The sequence below is a fragment of the Nomascus leucogenys genome, chromosome 18 (assembly GCF_006542625.1).
Source record: "Nomascus leucogenys isolate Asia chromosome 18, Asia_NLE_v1, whole genome shotgun sequence".
NCBI classification, from domain to species: Eukaryota; Metazoa; Chordata; class Mammalia; order Primates; family Hylobatidae; genus Nomascus; species Nomascus leucogenys.
Genome location: NC_044398.1, coordinates 83,766,016 through 83,790,563, shown reverse-complemented (window position 1 = coordinate 83,790,563; position 24,548 = coordinate 83,766,016). Strand labels below are relative to the sequence as shown.

At 37.8% G+C, this 24,548-nt stretch overlaps 1 protein-coding gene across 2 annotated transcripts in view; it reads left to right on the top strand.

Annotated features, from left to right (window-relative positions):
• CERT1 (ceramide transporter 1) overlaps positions 1-24,548 on the top strand; it is a 141,936-nt gene that overhangs the window by 70,775 nt on the left and 46,613 nt on the right. For both annotated transcript variants that reach the window (XM_030798713.1, XM_030798712.1), the window contains exons 4-6: positions 13,894-14,001; positions 14,868-15,006; positions 22,874-22,957. In XM_030798713.1, the coding sequence (XP_030654573.1) occupies positions 13,894-14,001; positions 14,868-15,006; positions 22,874-22,957 (331 nt within the window). The remainder of the gene's footprint in view (positions 1-13,893; positions 14,002-14,867; positions 15,007-22,873; positions 22,958-24,548) is intronic.

The window sequence follows — 24,548 nt, the reverse complement described above, 5'->3', positions numbered from 1 at the left end:
TCTTGAGGGTAAGCAAATAGGGTATTCAGTGAAGTTAATTGTACTGTACCTAGGTTTTAGACCATTGAAATATGATAAAAATCCTGTTTAATACTATTTGAAAATAAATGTTTTAAAATTTATTTGATTCATGAGTGGTTCAGTTCCTGGAAATCATTGTCAGTTGAGCCTTTTCTTATAAAGTTAGTTTTCTTAATGAATTATGTGTTATGTCTCTGCAACTGGTTCAGCAACGGACTGTCTTATTTGGTTTCTACTGTATATGTACATTTTCAGCCTGAGTTTTGGTATTTAGGTTTAGTATAGAGAATTACACTTCTGGACTAGCCATATCATTTTAAAGATAAAATGAAGCCCAGGGAAGGTAATAAGTAATGTGTCTAATTGTCTGTTACAGTGATTGAAAAGCCCATTTTCTCACTCATATCCTTGTGGGGTTTTTGCTACAGACTATAACTTCTCTAGTGGGGAACCCATAAGTATTTGAAAGCCTAAATAAATTTTAATATTAATGAGCATGAAATTGTCATGCTAAATTTTTATCTCAGATAATATATTTATATTGAACTGGACAAGCTAAAATTGTTGCCATTGCGTATTTTAAATTACAGTTTTATTGATTAAATTGCTCTCTTTGATATTGTATCTGGCTTCTCATGTGGTTTGTTTTAAAATAGTAATATTGAAGTTAAATGTATGGATGCTCACAACACAGCTTGTTTGATTTTATTATGGGCTTCAGAATTTTATTTTCAGAAAAATCCTTTATTGTGCTTATGTTAACATTTAATCTTGTATTTTCTCATTTTCCATAATTAAAATGGAGAGAGACAGTGTAGTTTAGGTGGAGGGAGTGGGAGTGAGGAACTATGACATTAATAAATAGGTAATTTTTGACACCATGAGGAAGTTACTTAATTTCTCTCTCAATTTCTTTGCTGTGCTTCTTGCTACAGAGTGTTATTAGGAAAAAGAAGGTTTTCAAAAGGCAAGTGCTATTTTTTTTTTAAAGCCAACCTTTTTACTATGTTTTCTACCACGTTCTTTGGAGGGTAGACTGATGAACAAACTGTGCAGAATGATAATGTACGAGTTTATCTTCCACATAATTAAACCAAGCTACCAAATTTAGCTGCAACTTTAAGAGAAGTTTTTTGGCTTTTTCTTTTTGTTCAATTCCGTTTTTAGACATTTCTGGTATTTTATTTAATTGATAACTTTGAACTATATAATTTGAAATGCTTTTAAATGTTCTCAAAGTGTCAAAGTCTAAAGCATAAAGGTATATATATTGGATTTAGTCAAAAGGTTACTATTTTTTTTTTTTTGACCAGTAGTAACCTTTGTATCAGCTTTCAAATTGAAAAATATAACTGACCTCCTCTAGTGGCCAAAAGATTGTTATTTAAAAAAATGTTCAGGCTAGTATTGCTCTTAAAAGAAAAAAAAAAAAAGATACGTCCTAATATAACAAAGGTACGGTCTCATTACTGTAGTATTCAGAAGTAGTCAACCTTGATCTGTGTAGGAGGTGTTTCAGTAAGTGCTTCATTGACCCAAGATGTTATTTTTCATTTATGTAGAACATGCTTAGGAATACTGCTTACAAACACTAACAAATTTGGGAAGCAGTTTTTTTTGCAAAACAGTTCGTATGAGAGATCTTAAAGCAAATATGTTGAAATGGAAAAATACTCCTATAGTAACTATATTTGAATTCCACATTATTAATTTTGGTAGAATTTGTGTTTTCGAAATAATGGATTGGTGATTAGAGGTTGTAAATGAGTTCGCCTTCTTTTTTCTTGTGGAAGAGTAAGTGGAATTAAGAAAAAGCCAGCATGCCTTTAAAGTATTGTTCCCAAAACTGGTGCCATTGGGATTTTGAAAGCATGTTACAAATTTTAAGAACATTTAACACTGTATCAGTTATGACCACTAAGTAATTTCTTCTCATTTTCATCCTTACTTTCTTAACCCTGCTTCACCCTCAAAAAGCAGACATTATAAATGCAAATAAAAACTGTCGGTTTTCAAAGTGGATATCTTGAGAAGCCAAAGAGATGTGTTAACAAATTTTTATCACTTTTTAGAACAGTTTGATAACTTTTATTTTAGAACTATTTTTGGTCCCTGTAATACTTTTTAAAGGTACTGATATCTTTGATGATAGATATGATTTTTGAGAGAAATTGAAAACTAATTCAGAGCCATGTCATATAAATAAAGACAATCAATTTAAGCTCTTCCTGTAATATAATGAGGCTTTTCTTTAATTTTTATTCTAAAATCACCAAAATGATTTGAAATAGGTCTATTTTGTGTAATAAATTGCTCTCAATATGGTTATGGTAGGACCATTCAGGAAGTTTCACACAATGACAGCATCATTAGCACAGTTGTAGACATTACTAGAATGACTAATTTTTAAACAATGAGGGTGTATTTGTGTGTATATTTGTATTTGTTAAAAACTCAAAATTTTTGTATTTGTAGTTATTATAGTTACTGGCATAATAAACCCTCATTATTAAATTGAATAACAATGGAAGTAGGATTCATGAGTATACTATCTTTTCTTTTTCTTTTCCTTTTTTTTTTTTTTAGTGAGACGGAGTCTTACTCTGTTGCACAGGCTGGAGTGCAGTGGTGTGATCCCGGCTCACTGCAACCTCTGCCTTCCGGGTTCAAGTGAGTCTCCTGCCTCAGCCTCCCAAGTAGCTGGGACAATAGGCGTGCACCACCACATCCAGCTAATTTTTATATTTTTGGTAGAGACTGGGTTTTGCCACGTTGGCCAGGCTGGTCTCAAACTCCTGACCTCAAGTAATCCACCTGCCTTGGCCTCCCAAAGTGCTGGGATTACAGGCATGAGCCATCACGCCTGGCCTGTTTTCTTTTTCATTGGAATTATTTATACAGTATATAATGAAACTTATTTAAATGAAATTTTATTAGACTTAGAAGTACAAGTGTACTAAACTCCTAGCCTCCACATTTATCTGTTACCCATCACTTAAAATGTGTTGCATCAATTTTGCTGAAATGGAGTCTTGTTTTATCAAGTCTTTGTTGTAAGATGATGTTACTTGTTTTGAAATAGTGGAACTTGAAGAAATACATAAGGGCACAAGACATATAGTGAAGACATCATTAGTAAAGTGTTTAATGTTTATATTTTGTTTTAAGAGCATTTTAAAAAATCAGTAGTTTTGACTTGCTCTGTTTAAGACTCATTGATACTGGACATGAATAGTGTGGATTCATTTGGATTTAAACTTCATACTGGGCCAGGTACAGTGGCTCCTGCCTGTAATCCCAGGCCTTTGAGAGGCAAGGTAGGAAGATCGCTTGAGCCCAACAGTTTGAGACCAGCCTAGACAACATAATAAGACCCCGTCTTTAGAAAAGTAAAAAATAAAAATAAATTAGCGGGGCATCTTGCTGCATGCCGTTAGTCCCAGCATGCAGCATACTTGGGAGGCTGAGATGGGAGGATTGTCTGAGCCTGTGAGATCGAGGCTGCTGTAAGCCATGACTGCCACTGCACTCCAGCCTGGGTAACAGAGCGATACCCTGTCTCAAAAGAAAAAATATATATATTCAAACCATTGAGTTTTGAATATTTTCAAATAAATGTCCAATGTTTAATATTATAAAATATGGATTATAAGTTGTAGGGATATTATTATATTTAAAAGGACAATCCAGTTTTGCGTAGAAATGAATCACACATAGGTATCTAAGTAATTTCTGAAATACCTTATATTTTCATCTGTTACAGAGAGATTCTTGTTTTTAATTGTAGTCTCCCATATTTAAATCTTGTGAAAGAAAGGAAAGGGAAAGGGAAGGAAAAGGAAACCTTTACCAAAACCAGTATAAGAAATAGAGTACTACACTTACAAAGCTAGCATTGTGTCTCAGTAAAGAAGAAACTAGAGCCATTTCAGGTAAAGGACCTAACATGATACCTTTGCTCTAGGATTTTAATACACCTCATTGTTTCATAAGAATTTTCCACACAGGTGGTCGAGTGCAGTGGCTCACGCCTGTAATCTCAGCACTTTCGGAGGCCGAGGCGGGCAGATCATGAGATCAGGAGATCGAGACCATCCTAGCTAACACGGTGAAACTCTGTCTCTACTAAAAATACAAAAAAAATAGCCGGGCGTGGTAGCAGGCGCCTGTAGTCCCAGCTACTTGGGAGGCTGAGGCAGAAGAATGGCGTGAACTTGGGAGGTGGAGCTTGCAGTGAGCCGAGATTGCACCACTGCACTCCAGCCTTGGCGACAGAGTGAGACCCCGTCTCAAAAAAAAAAAAAAAAAAAAAGAATTTTTCACACAGGGACCTGCCGCTGCCCCACATGGCATGCATGCATGCACAGACCCCTATAGGTACACAAATATATGAGGACACCTGCAGGTACCCTGCCGGTGTGCACATGAGCAAGGACCCCCATCGCCTCACCTGTGCATATGTGCAGGGTGAGGGAGCCACCACCACCCTACCAGAGTGCTTTTGCCAGCAGCCCCCATCAGAGTGTTTTTACCAGCAGACTGGGAACGCCTTATCCCTCCAGTACAGCAGGTGCTTAACCTCTAGGGGCCAGACAGTAATCCTGGTCTCAGCCCCTCAGGATTGGAACACATCGCTAAGGAGTGCTGAACTAAGTCTTGGCCCCCTTAAGGTGTCCAGAAATGAAACCAATCAACTAAACCCAGCTTACACCACAGTCAATTCCTCAAGAGCCTCAAACAGTATAAAAAAAGAAAGCCCTATCCAAAAGACAGCAGCTTCAAAGATTAAAGGAACACCAGCCCACAGAGTTGAGAAAGAATTAGCACAAGAAGTCTAGCAACTCTAAAAGTCAGTGTCTGCTTACCTCCAGATGACCACCTAGCTCCCCAGCAATGGCTCTGAACCAGACTGAAATGGCTAAAATGATAGATAAAGAATTCAGAATCTGGATGGCAAGGAAGCTCCTTGACAAACAAGAGAAGGTTGAAATGCAGTCCAAGGAACACAGTTAAACAGTCCAAGGGTTGAAAGATGACATAGCCATTTTAGGAAAGAACCAAACAGAACTTCTGGAAATGAAAAATTCACCACAGGAATTTCAGAACACAGTGGAAGTATTAATAGCAGAAAAGACCAAGCTGAAGAAAGAATCTCATAGCTTGAAGACCACTCCTTTGAATCAGTGCAGACAGACAAAAATAACAGAGGTAGAATTTTAAATAATGAACAAAACCTCCAAAAAATATGCCCACATCAAGAAGTTAGAATGATCACAAATTTACAACCTAACATCACCATGATGAGCTAGAAGAACAAGACCAACCGCAAAGCTAGCAGGATAAATCAAATAAAATGAGAGCTGATCTGAATGAAACTGAGATATGTAATCTATGCAGAAAATCAAAATGAAAACTTGGTTCTTTGGAAGAATAAGATTGATAGACTTCTAGCTAGACTACTAATGAAAAAAAGAAAATCCAAATAAACACACTTAGAAATGACAAAGGTGACATTACCACTCATCCCACAGAAATACAAAAAACTCTCAGAGATTAAACACCTCTGTGCACAAAAACTACAAAACCTAGAAAATAGGTGAATTCCTGGAAACACAAAATCTTCCAAGGTTTGACCAGAAAGTAAATGAAATCCTGAACAGACCAATAACAAGTTCAGAAATGGAATCAGTAATTTAAAAAAAAAAAAAAAAAAAAAAATCTACCAATCAGAAAAAGCCGTGGACCAAATGGATTCATAGCTCTATTCTAGCAAATGTATAAAGAAGAATTGGTACCAATGCTACTGAAATTATTCCGGAAAAAAATCAAGGAGTACATATTCCTCCCTAACTCATTCTATGAGGCCGGCATCATTCTTATACCAAACCTGGCAGAGACACAACAAAAAACTTCAAGCCAATATCCCTGATGAACTTAGATGCAAAAATCCTCAGCAAAATATTAGCAAATTGAATACAGCAGCACGTCAAAACACCACCACAATCAAGTAGGCTTTATTCCTGGAACGTAAGGTTGTTTCACCATATGCAAATCAATAAATGTGATTCATCAGATAAACAGAACTAGAAATGAAAAACACATGATCATCTCAGTAGACAGAGGAAAGGCCTTAGATAAAATTAAACATCCCATCATGATAAAAAAAAAAAAAACCTCAACAAACTAGGCATTGAAGGAACATACCTCAAAACAATATAAGCCATCTTTGACAAACTCACAGCCAGTGTAATACTGAACAGGCAAAAGTTGGAAGTACCCCCTGTGATAACCAGGAAAAGACAAGGATGTCCACTCTCACCACTCCTATTGAACATAATGCTGGAAGCTCTTAGCCAGAATGATGAGTCAAGAGAAAGAAATAAAAGGCATCTGGATTGGAAAAGAGGAAGTCAGACTATCTTCACAGGTAATAAATATTATTCTATTCCTAGAAAACCCCATAGTCTCTGCCCAAAGGCTCCTAGAACCAGTAAACAAATTCAGGGTATAATATTAATGTACAAAAATCAGTACCACAAGCCAAGCACCATGGCTCATGGCTGTAATCCCAGCCGTTTGGGAAACTGAAGCAGAAGGAATCACTTGAGACCAGGAGTTGGAGACTAGACTGGGCAAAAAGAGTAAGACCCCATCTCTACAACAAGTCAAAAAATTGCCTGGGTGCAGTGGCAAGCACTTGTAGTCCCAGCTACTATGGAGGCTGAGGCAGGAGGACCACCGGAGCCTAGGAGGTTGAGGCTGCAGAGAGCCATGATCATGCCACTGCACTCCAGCCTGGGTGACAGCACGAGACCCTATCTCGATAAAACAAAAGTCAGTACCATTTCTATACACCAATAACGTCCAAGCTGAGAGTCAAATCGGGAATGCAGTCCCATTCACAGTAACCACAAAAGGAATTAAATACTTAGGAATACAGCTAACCAGGTAAGTGTTAAAGATCTCTACAGTGAGAATTATAAAACACTGCTGAAGGAAATTGGAGATGACACAAACAAATGGAAAAACATTCCATGCTTAATGGATAGGAAGAATCAATATTGTTAAAACTGCTGTAATGCCCAAAGCAGTTTACAGATTCATTGCCATTTCTATTAAACTACTAATGTCTTTTTTCACAGAATTAGAAAAAACTATTTTAAAATTCGTATGGTACCAATAAAGGTCCCAAATAGAACAATCCTCAGCAAAAAGAACAAAGCTGGAGGTATCACACTACCTAATTTTAAACTGTATTACAATGCTACAGTAACAAAACAGCATGGTACTGGTACAAAAACAAACACATGACCGGTGGAATAGGTTAGATAACCCAGAAATAAAGCCTCACAACCACAACCATCTGTTCTTCGAAAAAGTTGACAAAAATAAGCAATAGGGAAAAGGCTCCCTATTTAATACATGGTGCTAATATACCAGGCTAGCCCTATGCAGAAGATTGAAACTGGATGCCTTCCTTTCACCTTGTACAAAAATTAACTCAAGATGGATTAAAGACTTAAATGTAAGTTCTAAAACTATAAAAACCCAGGTAGAAAATCTAGGACATACTGTTCTAGGCATAGGCCTTAGTGAAGATTTCATGAAGAAGTCTCCAAAAGCAATTGCAACAAAAACAAAAATTGACAAGTGAAACCTAAAGAGCTTTTGCAAAGCAAAAGAAACTATCAACAGAGTAAACAGACAACCTACAGAAAGAAAGTATTTGCCAACTGTGCATCCAACAAAGGTCTGATATCTGGAATATAAGGAACTTAAATCAAGCAAAACCTAAACAACCCCATTAAACAATGGGCAAAGGACATGAACAGACACTTCTCAAAAGACATCCATGCTGCCATCAAGCATGTGAAAAAGTGTTCAACATCACTGTTTGTTAGATAAATGTAAATCAGAACCAGTGTGATACCATCTCACCAATCAGAATGTCTATTATTACAAATTCAGAAAATAACAGATGTTGGTGAGGTTGCAGAGAAAAGGGAATGCTTGGCCAGGCGCGGTGGCTCACGCCTGTAATCCCAGTACTTTGTGAGGCCAAGGCAGGCGGATTATGAGGTCAGGAGATCAAGACCATCCTGGCTAACATGGCAAAACCCCGTCTCTACTAAAAATACAAAAACAAAATTAGCCGGGTGTGGTGGCTAGCGCCTGTAGTCCCAGCTATTCAGGAGGCTTAGGTGACAGAATGGCGTGAACCCTGGGAGGTGGAGCTTGCAGTAAGTTGAGATCGTGCCACTGCATTGCAGCCTGGGCGACAGAGCAAGTCTCCATCTAAAAAAAAAAAAAAGGGAATGCTTATACACTGCCGGTGGGAATGTAAATTAGTTCAGCCACTGTGGAATGTAGTTTGGTGATTTCTCAAACAACGTAAAACAGAACTACCATTTGACCAGCAATCTCATTACTGTGTATATACCCATAGGAATATAAATCATTCCTCCATAAAGACCACATGCACGTGTATGTTCATCACAACATTGTTCACAATAGCAAAAACATGGAATGAACCTAAATGCCCATCAACAGACTGGGTAAATAAAATGTGGCTTATATACCTCATGGAATACTACACAGCCATAAAAAGGAGTGAGATCACGTCCTTTGCAGCCACATGGATGGAACTGGTGGCCATTATCCTTAGTAAACTAATGCAGGAACAGAAAAACAAATACTGCATGTTTTCATTTATAAGTGAGAGCGAAATAATGAGAACACATGGGCCAAATCATGGAGCGTATCTAATAAGTTTATGTTCAACATTAGCTCTAATTAGTTCATTTCCAACCCCATAACACAGGGAAGGAATCAGGTGGGTGATGCCAACAGTTCTGTCGTGGCAGAGCTCACATAGCAGGGCCACAGAAGCATTGTTCATCCAAAGTGCTTCCTGAGCTCCCTCTGCCTGCTGGACCACCTCTTCAGTGTAGTAAGTCTGGAATGGGTGCTAAATCCCTTCTTCATGAAATGGATGCAGCTGGAGGCCATTATCCTAAGTGAATTAACACAGGAACAGAAAACCAAATACCACATGTTCTCACTTAAAAGTGGGAGGTAAACATTCAGTACACATGGACACAAAGAGGGAAACAATAGACACCCGGCCCTGCTGAGGGTGGAGGATGGGAGGAGGGCGAGGGACAAAAAAATACCTATCAGGCACTAAGCTCACATCCTAGGTAATGAAATTATTTTATACCAAACTCTAGCAGCATACAGTTTACCCATGTAATAAACCTGCACATGTATTGCCTGAACGTAAAATTAAAATTGAAAAACAGCAAGTCTTTTGTTTGTTTGTTTGAGATAGTCTCTCTGTGTCACCCAGGCTGAAGTACAGTGGCACAATCCTAGCTCAGTGCTATCTCGAACTTCTGGATGCAAGGGATCCTCCTGCCTCAGCCTTCCAAGTAACTGGGACTACAGGAGCACATCACAACGCCCCACTAACTTTTGAAAATTCTTTTTGTAGAGATGGTGTCTTCCTTTATTGCTCAGTCTGATCTTGAACTCCTGGGATTAAGCAATCCTCCTGCCTTGGCCTCCAGAGTGCTGGGATTACAGGTGTGAGCCACTGCACCTAGTCAAGAACTCTTTTTTTTGTGAACTGATTGCTGTAATTAGAATTCCATTTAGCTGTGATTCTGTTATGTTGAAACAAGCTTACATTTTTTTCTTTATCAACTTTATTGGAGTACAATTTACATTTACATTCTTAAAAAGTACACATTTTAATGTACAGTTTGAGTTTTGACAAATGTAGTCTACACTTCTCACATTTTCTTCTACCTCTTTGTATTCAGTGCCCCCGTTGTACTCTGGCCTGCTCTTGTTTGTCATAGATTAGTTTTGTCTTTTTTAAAAATCAGGTTTCTTGAGGCATAATTTGCATACCATAAAGTACATGCTTTTTTCATTAATCGTTTTCCTGGCTCCAGAACGTTTATTTTGCTTCATCACTAATACATTGCTTTGAGATGTGGAGTCAGGTAAGTCTCGAAGAAGAGCTTTGATTCCACCTTGTCTTAAAATTATGTGTAATTTGTTAGCCAATTAAGAGTTGAGAACATATTGAAGTACTTTTTATAGATAGAATGTTTTATAAGCAAGCATCATTAAAAAGTGTGACCATTTTACTTTGGCAACTGTTAGGTGTTAGAAGTTTAAAATTTAAGAGGCTACTTGTTTTCATATGGATAAATTCCTAGTGTCTGCCTGAAGATGTCCATTTCTTTTTTCATGAGCTGTTATTTTGGTTACAGATTCCTTTCCTCCTCTCCTCCTTTTTTTTTTTTTTTTTTTCCCCGTTTTAACCAGATCCATCTGATTATTGATGTGGGGGTGGGGACAAGTTTCCTCCTCCTTTGAGATTGTTACTGTTGTACCTTCAGAGAATTGTCCCTCTTTGTTGCTGTTCCTTGCCATTGTTACTACCACTTCTAATCTCTACTATTCTTTTTACCCTTGCTTTTTTTTTTTTTTTTTTTCCATTTTTTCTTACATTTGGATGAACTTATCTAGTTTCTGATAGCTTTTCAGCACTTAACGCTGCCAGGAACCAAACTTTATGGTGACTATGGGCTCTTACTGTTTCAAGGTAATATAGAGGATGGCGGGCTATTTTTGATTTACTTGCTTGTTTAAGAGACAGGGTCTTCTTGCTCTGTCACTTAGGCTTCAGTATAGGGTGTGTTTAGAGCTTACTGCAGCCATAAACTCCTGGCCTCAAGTGATTCTTCTGTCTCAAGTCTCTCAAGTAGCTGGGACTAGAGGCACAAGCCACCACACTGGTCCAGGGCAGGAAGTTTAAAGAATTCCAGGATATTTTGGGCAGGCGGGGTGGCTCACGCCTGTAAGCCCAGCACTTTGGGAGGCCCGAGGCAGGTGGATCACCTGACGTTAGGAGTTCGAAGACCAGCCTGGCCAACATGATGAAACCCCATCTCTATTAAAAATACAAAAATTATCTGGACATGGTGGCACACGCCTGTGATCCCAGCTACCGGGGAGGCTGAGGCAGGAGAATCGTTTGAACCCAGGAGACAGAGGTGGCAGTGAGCCAAGATTGTGCCACTGCACTCCAGCTTGGGCAAGAGACAGTGAGACTCTGTCTCAAAATAATAATTATTATTACTATTATTATTCAGTTTCTATTTAGAGGTTTTCAAAATCCCAGATAACCTGAATTTTATGTACTGTGGACTGGAGGTGGAAGTAGGGGTAGGGATGTTTTTTGACAAAAAGACCATTAGTCTGAGAAGCGGAAAATCCAGAGGTTACTATAAGATCCTAGATGTCTAGAACATTGAATTTCTATCACTTAGTGTAAAATAGGATTTAGAAACATTTATGGATAAAGATAATAAAGATGGGGGATTATTTGGTAAGAAACAAAATGTAATTATCATACAAATGTAAAGCCTATCTACCTTGAAGAGATAATAGGACACAAGGGAAGATTTTTGGAATGTGTTTTGTTCTTTAAGTTTAGGTACCATTAGGTCCTCTGCAACTTTAAATGAATTTAAGGTTAATGAATTAACAGTTTTGTTTTAAAACCCAATCTAGGTTAATGACAGCTCGTTTCTTTCTTGGTGTTGATTATAATGTTTGCCTCTTGTAACTTTTTTTTTTTTTTTTTTTTTTTTTTTTTTGAGACAAAGTCTCGCTCTTTCACCCACGCCTGACTGCAGTGGCGCGATCTCAGCTCACTGCAAGCTCTGCCTCCCGGGTTCACGCCATTCTCCTGCCTCAGCCCCCGAGTAGCTGAGACTCCAGGCGCCCGCCACCGCACCCAGCTAATTTTTTGTATTTTTAGTAGAGACGGGGTTTCACCGTGTTAGCCAGGATGGTCTCAATCTCTTGACCTCGTGATCTGCCCGCCTTGGCCTCCCAAAGTGCTGGGATTACAGGCGTGAGCCACCACGCCCGGCCAACTATTTTTTAAAATTAATGTGTGCTCAGAGTCTCCTCTTTTCTTTGTAAATTTGCTTCCATTTTGTTGCAAATTGCACGTTAGTTTTTTTTGATTGGGTGCCACCATTCCAGAAGCTCTGAGATCCTAGAATACTAAAGTTAAGGTAAATGAAGTGATACTAACTGGAAAATGTTTTAAACTAGTGCTAATATCATTTACATAAAAATGAACATAAAAATTTTATTTATTAAACCATAGAAGCTTAGTATTCTTATAGCTAAAAAGAATATTTTCCAATTAGAATAATATCATGGGTAAACCAACAGCTATATAGGAAATGTAATAGATTTTCAGGAATTAGACCACAGAGGCTGTAAAATGTCAATGGATATATTTTCTATAACACATTGTATGTAATTTTGTTTCCTAATATTAATCTTGAAATTTTTCTAACTTTAAATAATTTTTCATTGCAACCATAGGTTTGATACTAAAAGTAATTAGATATTATTTTACCACTTAAGTTTATTGAGTAGAATTAAAATTAAATACAATGTAGCTTTTTGTTCCTTTGTTTTCACTGTTGATCTCCAAGTATTAAAAAAAAATTGATGTTTACTAAACCTACAGGTTTGTTTTCCCCATTCAAATGAAGGAAAGCTGTTCAATGTAAATACTTATCTAGAACCATAATAGTACAGAGGAGCAAGATTGAAATCAGTCAAACCATAATAGATATGATATACTGTCAAAGGATATAATACAGATGCCTTGGTTTTTCCACACAAGCATATTAATTCACTGTACTTTTTTGAGACTGAGTCTTACCGTGTCACCCAGGCTGGAGTGAGTGCAGTGGCGTAATCTCGGCTCACTGCAACCTCCGCTTCCCAGGTTCAGGCGATTCTCCTGCCTCAGTCTTCTGAGTAGCTGGGATTACAGGTGCCCGCCACCATGCCCGGCTAATTTTTGTATTTTTAGTAGAGACAGGGTTTCACCATATTGGCCAGGCTGGTCTCAAACTCCTGACCTCAAGCGATCCACCCACCTCAGCCTCCCAAAGTGCTGGCATTACAGGCGTGCGTGAGCCACCACTCCCGGCCTAATTCACTGTACTTTTTAAAAGTAACAGTAGAAAATAATCAAGGATCCAAAATACCTGGTTTTAGTTACTTGGAAGTTCAAATGTTTAATTGCTTTATCTATATTGTTATATTGCATTTGTATTAGAGAAGGTAAAATATAAAATTTATGCTCTGAAGAGTATCATCCCCATCAATTATCTTCCATGGGATGCTGACTTAACAGACTAGCAAAATTGGAAACTTCGTGCCATGAACTGTCGAGGTGGTTACAAAAATTTAAAAGATACAAGCTGCTTCCAGAAAGATCCAAGTCCAGTAGTAATAACAAAACACAAACTATTGTGAATGGTAAATGCTGTAATTGTGATGTGTTAAGAATGGGTGAGAATACATAAAATTACCATTTTGACCACTGTTAAGTGTACAGTTCTATGGTATTAAGTACATTCACACTATTGTTCAACCATCACCATCATCCATCTTCAGAACTTTATCTTCCCCAGCTGAAACTCTGTGTCCATTAAATAATAACTACCCATTCTTCTTTTCCCTGCCTCTGGTAACAACTATTCTACTTTCTGTCTATGAATTTGACTACTTTAGTTTTCCTATTATTAAACAGTCTTTGTGACCACTAGCCCAGCACATAGTAGGTATTCAATAAATTTCTAAATTAAATGGTATTTAGGAATTGAAAGGCATTGCTTATGTCAGTGGATTGACTATATATCTTATGTGCACCCAAACTGCCAATTGTTATAATAACCTTGTTAATTCATAGGAAACCTTTTGTTTTCTGAAGTATTTTTTATTTAAATTCCTTTCACATAGTTTACTTTTTTTTTTTAGACTGAATCTGGATATGGATCTGAATCCAGCTTGCGTCGACATGGCTCAATGGTGTCCCTGGTGTCTGGAGCAAGTGGCTACTCTGCAACATCCACCTCTTCATTCAAGGTGTGTAGTTAATAGATGCCTCAAGTTAAAGCAACATAAATTGAGTTTAGTATTGGATGTTGTGAACAGAACATATTTGATAATTTTTTGAACAAATTTTATAGTATAATTTATTTGAAGTTATTAGAGAAGTACTTTTTAAGGTATAAAATAACTCATACAGATGAACACGTCACTGATTTTTTCATTCATTCATTAATGAGGTAAAATACAAAAAAACTGGTTCAAAGGAAAACCTGAAGAATACTGAAATGATTTGTGAATATGTGCAAAACTGGTCAATATCCACAGATTAATAATCAGTGCTTCTGCACCAGACAAAATTCATATGCATCTCTATGAACAAGAATTATTTATACTACTCAGTTTTTTACTAAAAGAGTTGTAAAATAGCTCAAATGCAGTGAAAGGCAAAAGTGTCTGTATGATCAAATAGTACTCTCCCAAGGGTACCATAAATGACAGCTCACCATTACTTTGAAAGGACACTAGTAATATTTTTGCCCATTTCAAAGTCTTTCACAGTTGTTCCTCACAATTTTGTTTAATTTGAAAATATCCAACGTTATATTTGCAAACTGTCAGGTATTACTGCTTTCTTATTTTCTGTAAAAAATAAGGCTTATTTATAAGTGATATCACTTACAAGGTTATCATCACTCGTAAGTGGCTTATCACTATCAAGCCAGTAGATTCGTCAGTTTCAAGCCTATTCCTAGAAGTATTATATTGAACTAGACAGCTCTCCTTATCCCATGCCCTCAGTTATAAGGTGCAGACCTTAAAAGTTGATGAAATACCATAGGACCACATAAAATCCAGTTTTGTTTTACTTGAATTACATCCACCTATTTTATGTTTTGCAGAAAGGCCACAGTTTACGTGAGAAGTTGGCTGAAATGGAAACATTTAGGGACATCTTATGTAGACAAGTTGACACGCTACAGAAGTACTTTGATGCCTGTGCTGATGCTGTCTCTAAGGATGAACTTCAAAGGGATAAAGGTTAATTAGGCTATTACCACTATTTTTACTTGGAGAATGAATGGATTAAAAGCCTCTTGATCTCAGAGGGTAATGTCTTTTAAGTGATAAAGGTATTTATAGTCATTTTTTGCTGCAAACCCCCAGTGAAACAGATTTCAGTGTCCTTGTAACTTGGGTACTTCACTTACACGTACTAATTCATTTTGATCATCCATACCGGCTGCCATTGAAGACCTTTATTTTATTTATTTACTTTTTTGTTGAGACAGTTCTCATTCTATTGCCCAGGCTGGAGTGCAGTGGCACGATCATAGCTCCCTGCAGCCTCAAACTCCTGACCTCAAGCCATCCTCTCACCTCAGCCACCCAGGTAGCTAGGACCACAGGTGTGCGTCACCACACCCAGCTAATTTATTTTTCTATTTTTTATAGAGACGGGGTCTCACTATGTTGGTCAGGTTGGTCTTGAACTCCTGGCCTCAAGCAATCTTCCCACTTCGGCCTACCAAAGTGCTGGAATTATAGGTGTGAGCCACCACACCAGGCAAAGACTTTCAAATGATACTCTTTATTCCATTAAAAAATGGTATCTATTATTTTGGTAATATGGAGCATTTCACATTATTATTATGTCTGATAAATTTACCCCATGATGAGTCTTAGAGGAGATAAGTGTATGTTAAATCCTTCAGATCTGAAATCAACCAGTTGATCTCTTTCTCTTTCTCCCTCTCGTTTCTCTTTTTCTCCCCCTCTCCTTTCTTTTTGCCTTTTCCTCTCTCTCTCTTTTTCTTTCTTTTTTTTTTGAGACAGAGTCTCACTCTGTCACCAGGCTGCAGTGCAGTGGAGTGATCTCGGCTCACTGCAACCTGCGGCTCCCTGGTTCAAGTGATTCTCCTGCTTCAGCCTCCCAAGTAGCTGGGATTATAGGCACGCGCCACCACGCCCAGCTAATTTTTGTATTTTTAGTAGAGACGGGGTTTTGGCCAGGATGGTCTTAATCTCCTGACCTCGTGATCTGCCCGCCTCAGCCTTCCAAAGTGCTGGGATTACAGGCGTGAACCACCGCACTCGGCCCCCCCTCTCTCTCAGACTCTCCCTTTCTCTACCCTTTTTCTTATAGAGGAAGAATCAGTAATACAAATGAAAATAATAATTGTATGTACATTTAAAAATAATTGTATTGAGTTCTTATTTAAAAGAAACAAGATATCTTCAATTAACTTTTAGTGTTAGGTTTATAGTTTCACTTTCCTTTGTTAGTGCTAAAAATACTGCCGATGTCAACATTGTTCTTCAGCTTTTTCACTTAATTTATTGTGATGGCAAAAATGAACTACTCTACCATTATTACCAAATAGAACTAAGTTCATCCCCAATATAACTAGGTGGCTTGACATGGTTTCATTTCTCTTTTTTATTAAATGTGTTTGATCTGGATCCAAGTTCTTTTTGTCTATTCTATATTCCCTTTTTCTGCCTTCTTTGGATGAAATTTTTTATATATATATAATTCCACTTTATCTCCTTTGTTGGCTTCTTAGCTATAACTCGTGGTTTTGTTATTTTAGTGGCTACTTTCAGGTTTATAGTTTGCATATTTAACTTACAACAGTCTGCCTTCAAGTAATATACCACTTTATGTGTAGTATCAGAACCTTCCAATAATGTAATGGAATGTTCATAGCTCCCTGTGACCTTAAACTCCTGGGCTCAAGTGATCTTTCTGCCTCAACCTCCGAACTGGCTAGGACTACAGGCATACACCATAACATCTGGTTAATTTTTAAATTTTTTGTAGAGATGAGGTCTTGCTATGTGGCCCAGGCTGGTCTTTAAACTCCTGGCCTCAAGGGATTCTCCCACCTCAACTGCCCAAAGTACTAGAATTACAGGCTTGAGCCATTGTGCCTGGCCTTGAAGTTCTTTCTATTTGTTAATATAAAAATTTTATTAAAGGTTTTGGTTCGTTAATGTGTGGATTTTTTTTCCCCTCTAAAAATAAAAAACACCTGAACTTCTGTTTCTCCTTCATTAAAAAAGGATACCTTTTAATCAATTTAAATGTTACAGATTAGCTTTAAACAAAAGCAGGATACATATAGAATATGATGCCTTGTTTATCTTAATAGTCCATACCAATAGTGTATAGTATTAGAAGGACAAAAGTGATGGTGGAAAAAGTAGAAGTTGGGATGCAGTGATAACCAGGTTGTGTAGATGATTTGAAAAATAATAATAGACATTACACTGAATCTTTTCTGCTACATGTTTAAATAAATAGCAAATTGAAGACTGATGTATTAGTTTGCTAGGGCTGCCATATCAAAGTACCACAGACTGGGTGGCTTAAACAACAGATTTATTTTCTCACAGTTCAGAGATAAAGGTATTGGCAGGGTTGGTTTCTTCTGAAGGCCCTGAAAAACCTGTTCCATGCCTCTTTCCTTGGCTTACAGGTAGCCAACCTCTCCCTATATCTTCACATCATCATCTTTCCCTTTGAATGTGTTTATGTCGAAATTTCTTCTGCATATTGTACAGTCATAGTGGATTAGTGCCCATCCTAATGACCCCATTTTAACTTAATTACTGCTTTACAAACCTTGTCTCCAAATAACAGCCATATTCTAAGGTACTGGAGATTAAGGACTTCAACATTTGAATTTCTGAGACACAATTCAGGCCATAACAACTGATTTCCCTACAAATGTTATTTGTGAGATACTGACTGATTGATTGATCCTTTGATTTTTATTTGAGACTGGATCTCCCTCTGTCACCCAGGCTGGAGTGCAGTGGCACAATCTTGGCTCACTGCAACCTCCGCCCCCCAAGCCCAACCAGTCCTCCCGCCTCAGCCTTCCCAAGTAGTTGGGACTACAGGCGTGCACCACCACGCCCAGCTAATTGTTGTATCTTTTGTAGAGACAGGGTTTTGCCGTGTTGCCCAGGCTGGTCTCAAACTCCTGAGCTCAAGCAGTCTGCTTGCCTCTGCCTCCCAAAGTGCTGGGATTACAGGCATGAGCCACCACGCTCAGCCTGAAATACTGATGTTTTTAAGCATACATGTTAGGTATAAGGACATGGACCATAATTTCCTACTTGGGAGAGCAGAGTTGCTGACCTGAGTTTAAGGTTCTCTGTGGATATACTGTCATTAAATTATCAAAACTAAGTTTGTGACTTAAGTAATTTTAAGAATCACTGTCTGTCTTTATGTATATCCTTCAGTAAGATTTAATTAACATTTTAAGTCTAGATACTCTGGGGATTACAGAAGTGGGAGACATCACTTCTTACCTAAACACATTGTTTAATTTTAAAAACAAGACATATATACCACATTAAAAGTAAAATTTCTTCTAATCTTGCTCTTCTATTTATTGTTTAGTGACTTGAAGTAGATTTCTCAACATTTCTCAACACCTGTTTCCTCAGCTATAAAATGGTTATTGTATCTAGCAACTGTGATTGTGAGAATTAAATGATAATGTATATGTTAGCACTATGTTTAAAAGCAAAAACTCAAATAATAGCTGTTATTATTAATGTGGTTAATTTGGATTGTTGCTGGGGTAACAGGAAGCAGGAATGTACAAGATCCAAAGGTGGGATTTAGCCTAACAGACTTGAATGTTGGTAAGGGAGACCAGTCTGACTGGAATGGAGGAATTTTGTATTAGGATGATGGTTTCAAACCACATGAGATATCCCTAAGAGTTCTATAAAGTTGCCTCAAAGATGCACAAGAAGTTCTTTGGGGGGAGAAAAGGGAGGGTCACTCTTTTAGTGAGAGTAGCTTATTTTCATCAGTTTTATATATTATTGGCCTTAAAATATATATTTTAAAGAGCTTAGAAAAGTTGAAAATCAGTGTTTGATGCTGGTAGGCTGTTAGGTGGAGAATATTGAATACAGGAACAGTTGCGATTTAATCTAAAAAATAATTTTCACTTTGGTAATTTGAAAAGTTACTGTTTGGGCAAGGATATAAGTTGAAGTTAATATTTTTAAAAGGTTAATCATTGTAGGTAATTGTAACATAGATTAGAATGGTGAGAGTCTTTAGATAGGAGAAAATCATGTGGTAACCCATTGTAGCAATGTAAACATCTGTAAGTGATCCGCTGGATCAAGCATGAAGGATAGAGGAAATCGATTAGAGGGGAGTTACCATGATTAATTTTTGTAATGTTTTATAGTATTTACCATGTACTATGTTAAATACTAGTTATCTGATATAATTTTATAATAACCTTATGTAGGTGTAAATATTAAGCCCTTTTTATAGATGAGAGAACTGCACAGAGAAGCTAAGCAGCAGTATTTGCACAGCTGGCTTGTTTATGGAGCTACTTTTAGTAGTAGACATTTCTTTGGAGAAATTGTATGGGAGATGTGAGCCTAGTGTTAGTATAAGAAGTCACAGGAAAATAAGGAGTCATTAGCATAAAAATAGTTGGAGTCATAACAGTGAATAAATTCCCATGGGGTAGAAGGACAAATATCTGAGGAAGGAGACTGGAAGTTTGCCCACAGCTAAAGAGTAAAAGGAAGTTTAATTTTTAAAACAAACATAATATAGGGTCATGTTAGCAAGATGTGAGAATCATCAAGGCTGTTTGGTCTTGTCAGGTAGAAATTTGACATGTAAGCATGAGCAGTGTCAAATACAGCATGGACGTCAAGAAAGAGATGGGAGCAAACCGTAAAAACAGATTTTATTAAACGATAGTTAACCTTTGTTTTTGTTTTGTTTTGTTTTCTTTGAGACAGGGTCTTGTTCTATCGCCCAGGCTGGAGTGCAGTGGTGCACTCATAGCTCACTGCAGCCTCGAACTCCTGGGCTGTTTTGTAGAGATGAGATCTTGCTGTTTCCCAGACTGGTCTCAAACTCCTGACCTCAAGTGATCCTCCCACCTAGGCCTCCCAAAGTGCTGGGATTACAGGCATGAGCCACCACGCCCAGCCTGAAAAAACTATTCTGTGTCTGTTTTGGAGGTGGAGGGTTATGGTAAAGGGGTAGTTTGAGAGGAAGATTTAATGTGGTGGTGGCTGAGAAATATTTGGGTGGCAAAAATAAATAGATGTCTGGCTGATGCTGTAATCATCTCGGGGAGCTTTAAAAAAAAAAAATTGTATCATACCCTTCACCATAGTCTCACTAAACCAGAATATTCAGGGGTTGAGGAGAGAGAGAGAGATTAAGGTTTTGTTCTTTAAAAGTTCCTTGATAGGTAGATAATCAAAAGTTCCTTGATATGTGGATACCGTCTCTAGTAGAAGTATGAGCTAGCATTATAAACAAGCCTTCTGAAGGCAGAAGGAAAGCACAGCAGAAAGGGGAAAACAAATACTGTATAGAAGGCTTTTGAGTTTTCCAAGAAAACAAGTCCTTTAAATTGTGAGAATAGGTCAAATCTAGAGCAAACGGAATTATCTGCTGCTTCTGTAGAAAAGAATGCGTGAAGGTAGAATTGAAGAGTGAGTAACAAACTGCTTTAACTTTTCATTGATATGATGCAAAAAAAGTAGGGAAATTTGAAAAGGCCCCAGGAAGTAAGGATCTGAAAAGGTACTTGAAGAAGGTCATCTTTATGGGATTATGCCAGGGGACTAATTTAGGAATAGTTGTATTATAACTTCAACTGATGGTCAGCGTGGTTTTTTATCTGAATATGGTGTAAAAATAATGTATCTAAAGATATTCCACAGCATATTTATTGAGCATATGAGATCTTACTCATCTTTGTATTTTCACTGGTAATCAAGGTATGCTCATATTGAAGTCTGTAGGAATGATGGAAGTGGAAAAGAAAAAGAATTGAATATTGAGATCACAGCCAGGTAGAAATGAATACAAGGTATTAATAGATAATAGTTTATGATTTGTAAAAGTTGTTATAGATGATTGGGAACATTTTCAAGTGATTAGTAAAAAATGAAATAGTCCAGTAATTAGAAAATGGCAGTACGGAAGATTTTCCATGGTGATTCCTACCATTTAATCAAAGGAGGGAAATAAGGTATCGAATTGGGCTCTGCATCCATAAAAGAAGACAGCTAAGATAGATGAGATGTTCCTTATAGAGCCACGGTGCTCCTGATGTCAAAAGATACAGGCAGCAAGTAAGACATTAGTTTAAAATGTAGATTCCTTCTTTATAAAGGGAGTTCCTCAAAAGATAAAGGAGCCATGTAGGCTGGGTGCAGTGGCTTACACCTGTAATCCCAGCATTTTGAGAGGCAGAGGTGGGCAGATTGCTTGAGCTCAGGAGTTCGAAACCGGTCTGGACAACATGGCAAAATCTCCTCTCTACAAAAATTAGCTGGGCTGGTGGTGTGCACCTGTGTTCCCAGCTGCTCAAGGGGCTGAGTGGAATTCCTTGAGCCTGGGAGGTGGAGGTTGCAGTGAGCTGAGATTGTGCCACTGCACTCCAGCCTGGGCAACAGAGCCAGGCCCTGTCTCACAAACAAGAAGAAGAAGAAGCCACAAAAAGCTTGGTAAAAGCAGCAAATAATGTTGGGAGCTAAGATGCAGGAATTTGCATTATGAGTGGAATGCGTAGTACAGAGAATTAAAGTATGTGAGGTAGTAGAAATAGGGATAGCACATAGAAGAAAGAGGTATGTTAAAGTAGAACAAGAGAGATTCTGTTTTTTTCTGGAATTAGAGAAGTTAAAAGGGATGCCTGGATACAGATATACCCTGGGATGAATGAAAATTGATATCATGGTCAGGAGATCGAGACCATCCTGGCTAACATGGTCAAACCCCGTCTCTACTAAAAATACAAAAAATTAGCCAGGCATGGTGGCAGGCGCCTGTAGTCCCAGCTACTCGGGAGGCTGAGGCAGGAGAATGGTGTGAACCCGGGAGGCGGAGCGTGCAGTGAGCCGAGATCGCACCACTGCACTCAAGCCTGGGCAACACAGCAATCTCAAAAAAAAAAAAAAAAAAAAAAAAAAAGTCGATATCATATCTGCAAGTCATTATATTTTCCCTGCACGTCAGAAATAGTATATTTAAGAACTCTCGGCTGGGTGTGGTCACTCACGCCTGTAATCCCAGCACATTGGGGAGGCCGAGGTGGGCGGATCATGAGGTCAGAAGTTCGAGACCAGCCTGGCCAACATAGTGAAACCCCTTCTCTACTAAAAATACAAAAATATTAGCTGGCTGTGGTGGCACGCACCTGTAGTCCCAGCTACTTGGGAGGCTGAGGTGGGAGAACTGCTTGAACCTGGAAGGCAGAGGTTGCAGTGAGCCAAGACCATGCCATTGCACTCCAGCCTGGGTGACAGAGTGAGACTCCATCTACAAAAAAAAAAAAAAAAGAATAACTCTCAGAGGCAAGCTAAGGTGTCTTCTGCATGGAAGGTACCTTTTATAGTCCTGTTTAGCCCTTCTGGTCCTCTTACAGAGTGGAAATTGCCCCATGGAAGGGAGCAAGAGATAGGAAGACTACAGGGTGAAATAATTCATAGCTCAGTAACCTTCCCTTACACAAATGAGAGTGAATATGGTTTAAAAATAATGTATCTAAGGACATTCCACATATTTTGGTGGCAAAAATAAATAGATGGCTGATATTGTAATCATCTTGGGGAGCTTTAAAAAAGAAATAATTGTATCATACCCTTCTCCACAGTCTCACTATGGAGGGGGTTGAGGGGAGAGAGAGAGATTAAGGTTTTGTTCTTTAAAAGTTCCTTGATAGGTAGATATTTATTGAGCATACCTTGATTACCAGTGAAAATACAAAGATGAGTAAGACTTCATACTCACAGAATCAGAATACGGAGTAAAATGACTCAGTTGAACATAAGAATAGACATTAATTTCTTTTCATCCTAATTTCCTTAAATATATTTTATTTAGTGGTAGAAGATGATGAAGATGACTTTCCTACAACGCGTTCTGATGGTGACTTCTTGCATAGTACCAACGGCAATAAAGAAAAGTGTAAGTAATATGTTTTTCCCCTCAGCTGGATAAAATATACTTTCAGAAGTTATATAACAATTCACAAAAAATAATTACCTGATTGAGTAGTTTTTTAAAAAGCAATAGAACTGCTGGAATCCAAGTGAAAATATCTTCCAAGGCATGCAGGTAAAAATCACATTCTGACATTATGTAATAATGGTAACTTTTACATATGGATGTCCAGCTGTCCCAGCATCATTTGCTGAAAAGACAATTTTTTTTCCCTTGTCTTGGCACCTTTGTGAAAAACTGATAGACTGTAAATGCGAGGGTTTATTTCTGGACTCTCAATTCTGTTGAGTTGATGTATGTGTCTATTCTTATTAAGAAAATATAAGCTTTAAAAAAGCTTTATTGAGGTATAATTGACATACCATTTAAAGTGTATAATTTGATAAATTTGGATATTTTCATGAAACTATCAACACAATCAAGATAGTTAACATTTATATCACCTTCAAAAGTTTTCTCCATCCCCTTTGTCATTCCTCTCTCCCCCATTCCCAAATAGCCATTGATCTATTTTCTGTCACTATAGATTAGTTTGCATTTTCTATAATTTAATATAAATGGACTCATACAGTATGTATTCTTTTTTTGCCTGGCTTTTTTCTTAGTTTGAGATTCATCATTATTGCATATATCAGTAGTTCAGTTCTTCTCAAAGCTCAGTAGTATTTTATTGTATAGGTATACCATAGTTTGTGTATCTAGTCATTCATTGGTGGACATTTGGGTCAGTTACAGTTTTGACTATTACAAATAAAACTGCTATGAGCGTTCATATACAATTCTTTTCATGGAAATTTATTGTATTTATTTTGGATAAATACCTAGGAGTAGAATGTTCTAATCATATGGCAGGTGTGTGTGTGTGTTTAATTTTTAAAGAAACTGCCAAACTGTTTTTTACCAGCCACATATGAGAGTTCCAGTTCCTCCACATCCCCACCAACACTTAATATGGTCAGTCTTCAAATTTCAGTCATTCTGATAGGTGTGTAGGGATATGTCATTGTGGTTTTAATTTGCATTTCCATACTAACTAGTGATATTAAGCACCTTTTCATGTTTTTATTTGTCATTTGTATCTGCTCTTTGGTGAAGTGTGTGTTCACATTTTTTGCTCATGTTGGGGTTGGTTATTATTATTGTTGTTGTTATTATTATTATTATTATTATTATTATTATTTTGAGATGGAGTTTCCCTCTTGTTGCCCAGGCTGGAGTGCAGTGGGGTGATCTCGGCTCACTGCAACCTCCACCTCCCGGTTTCAAATGATTGTCCTGCTTCAGCCTCCTGAGTAGCTGGGATTACAGGCATACACCACCACACCCAGCTAATTTTGTATTTTTAGTGGAGACGGGGTTTCTCCACATTTGTCAGGCTGGTCTCGAACTCCCAGCTTCAGGTGATCTGCCCGCCTTGGCCTCCCAAAGTGCTGGGATTACAGGCTTGAGCCATCGCGCCCAGCCGGTGTTTATTATTAATGCGCTTTGAGGTTACTTCATATATTCTGGGTGGAAGTCTTTATTAAATATATGCCACACAAGATTTTCTTCCAGT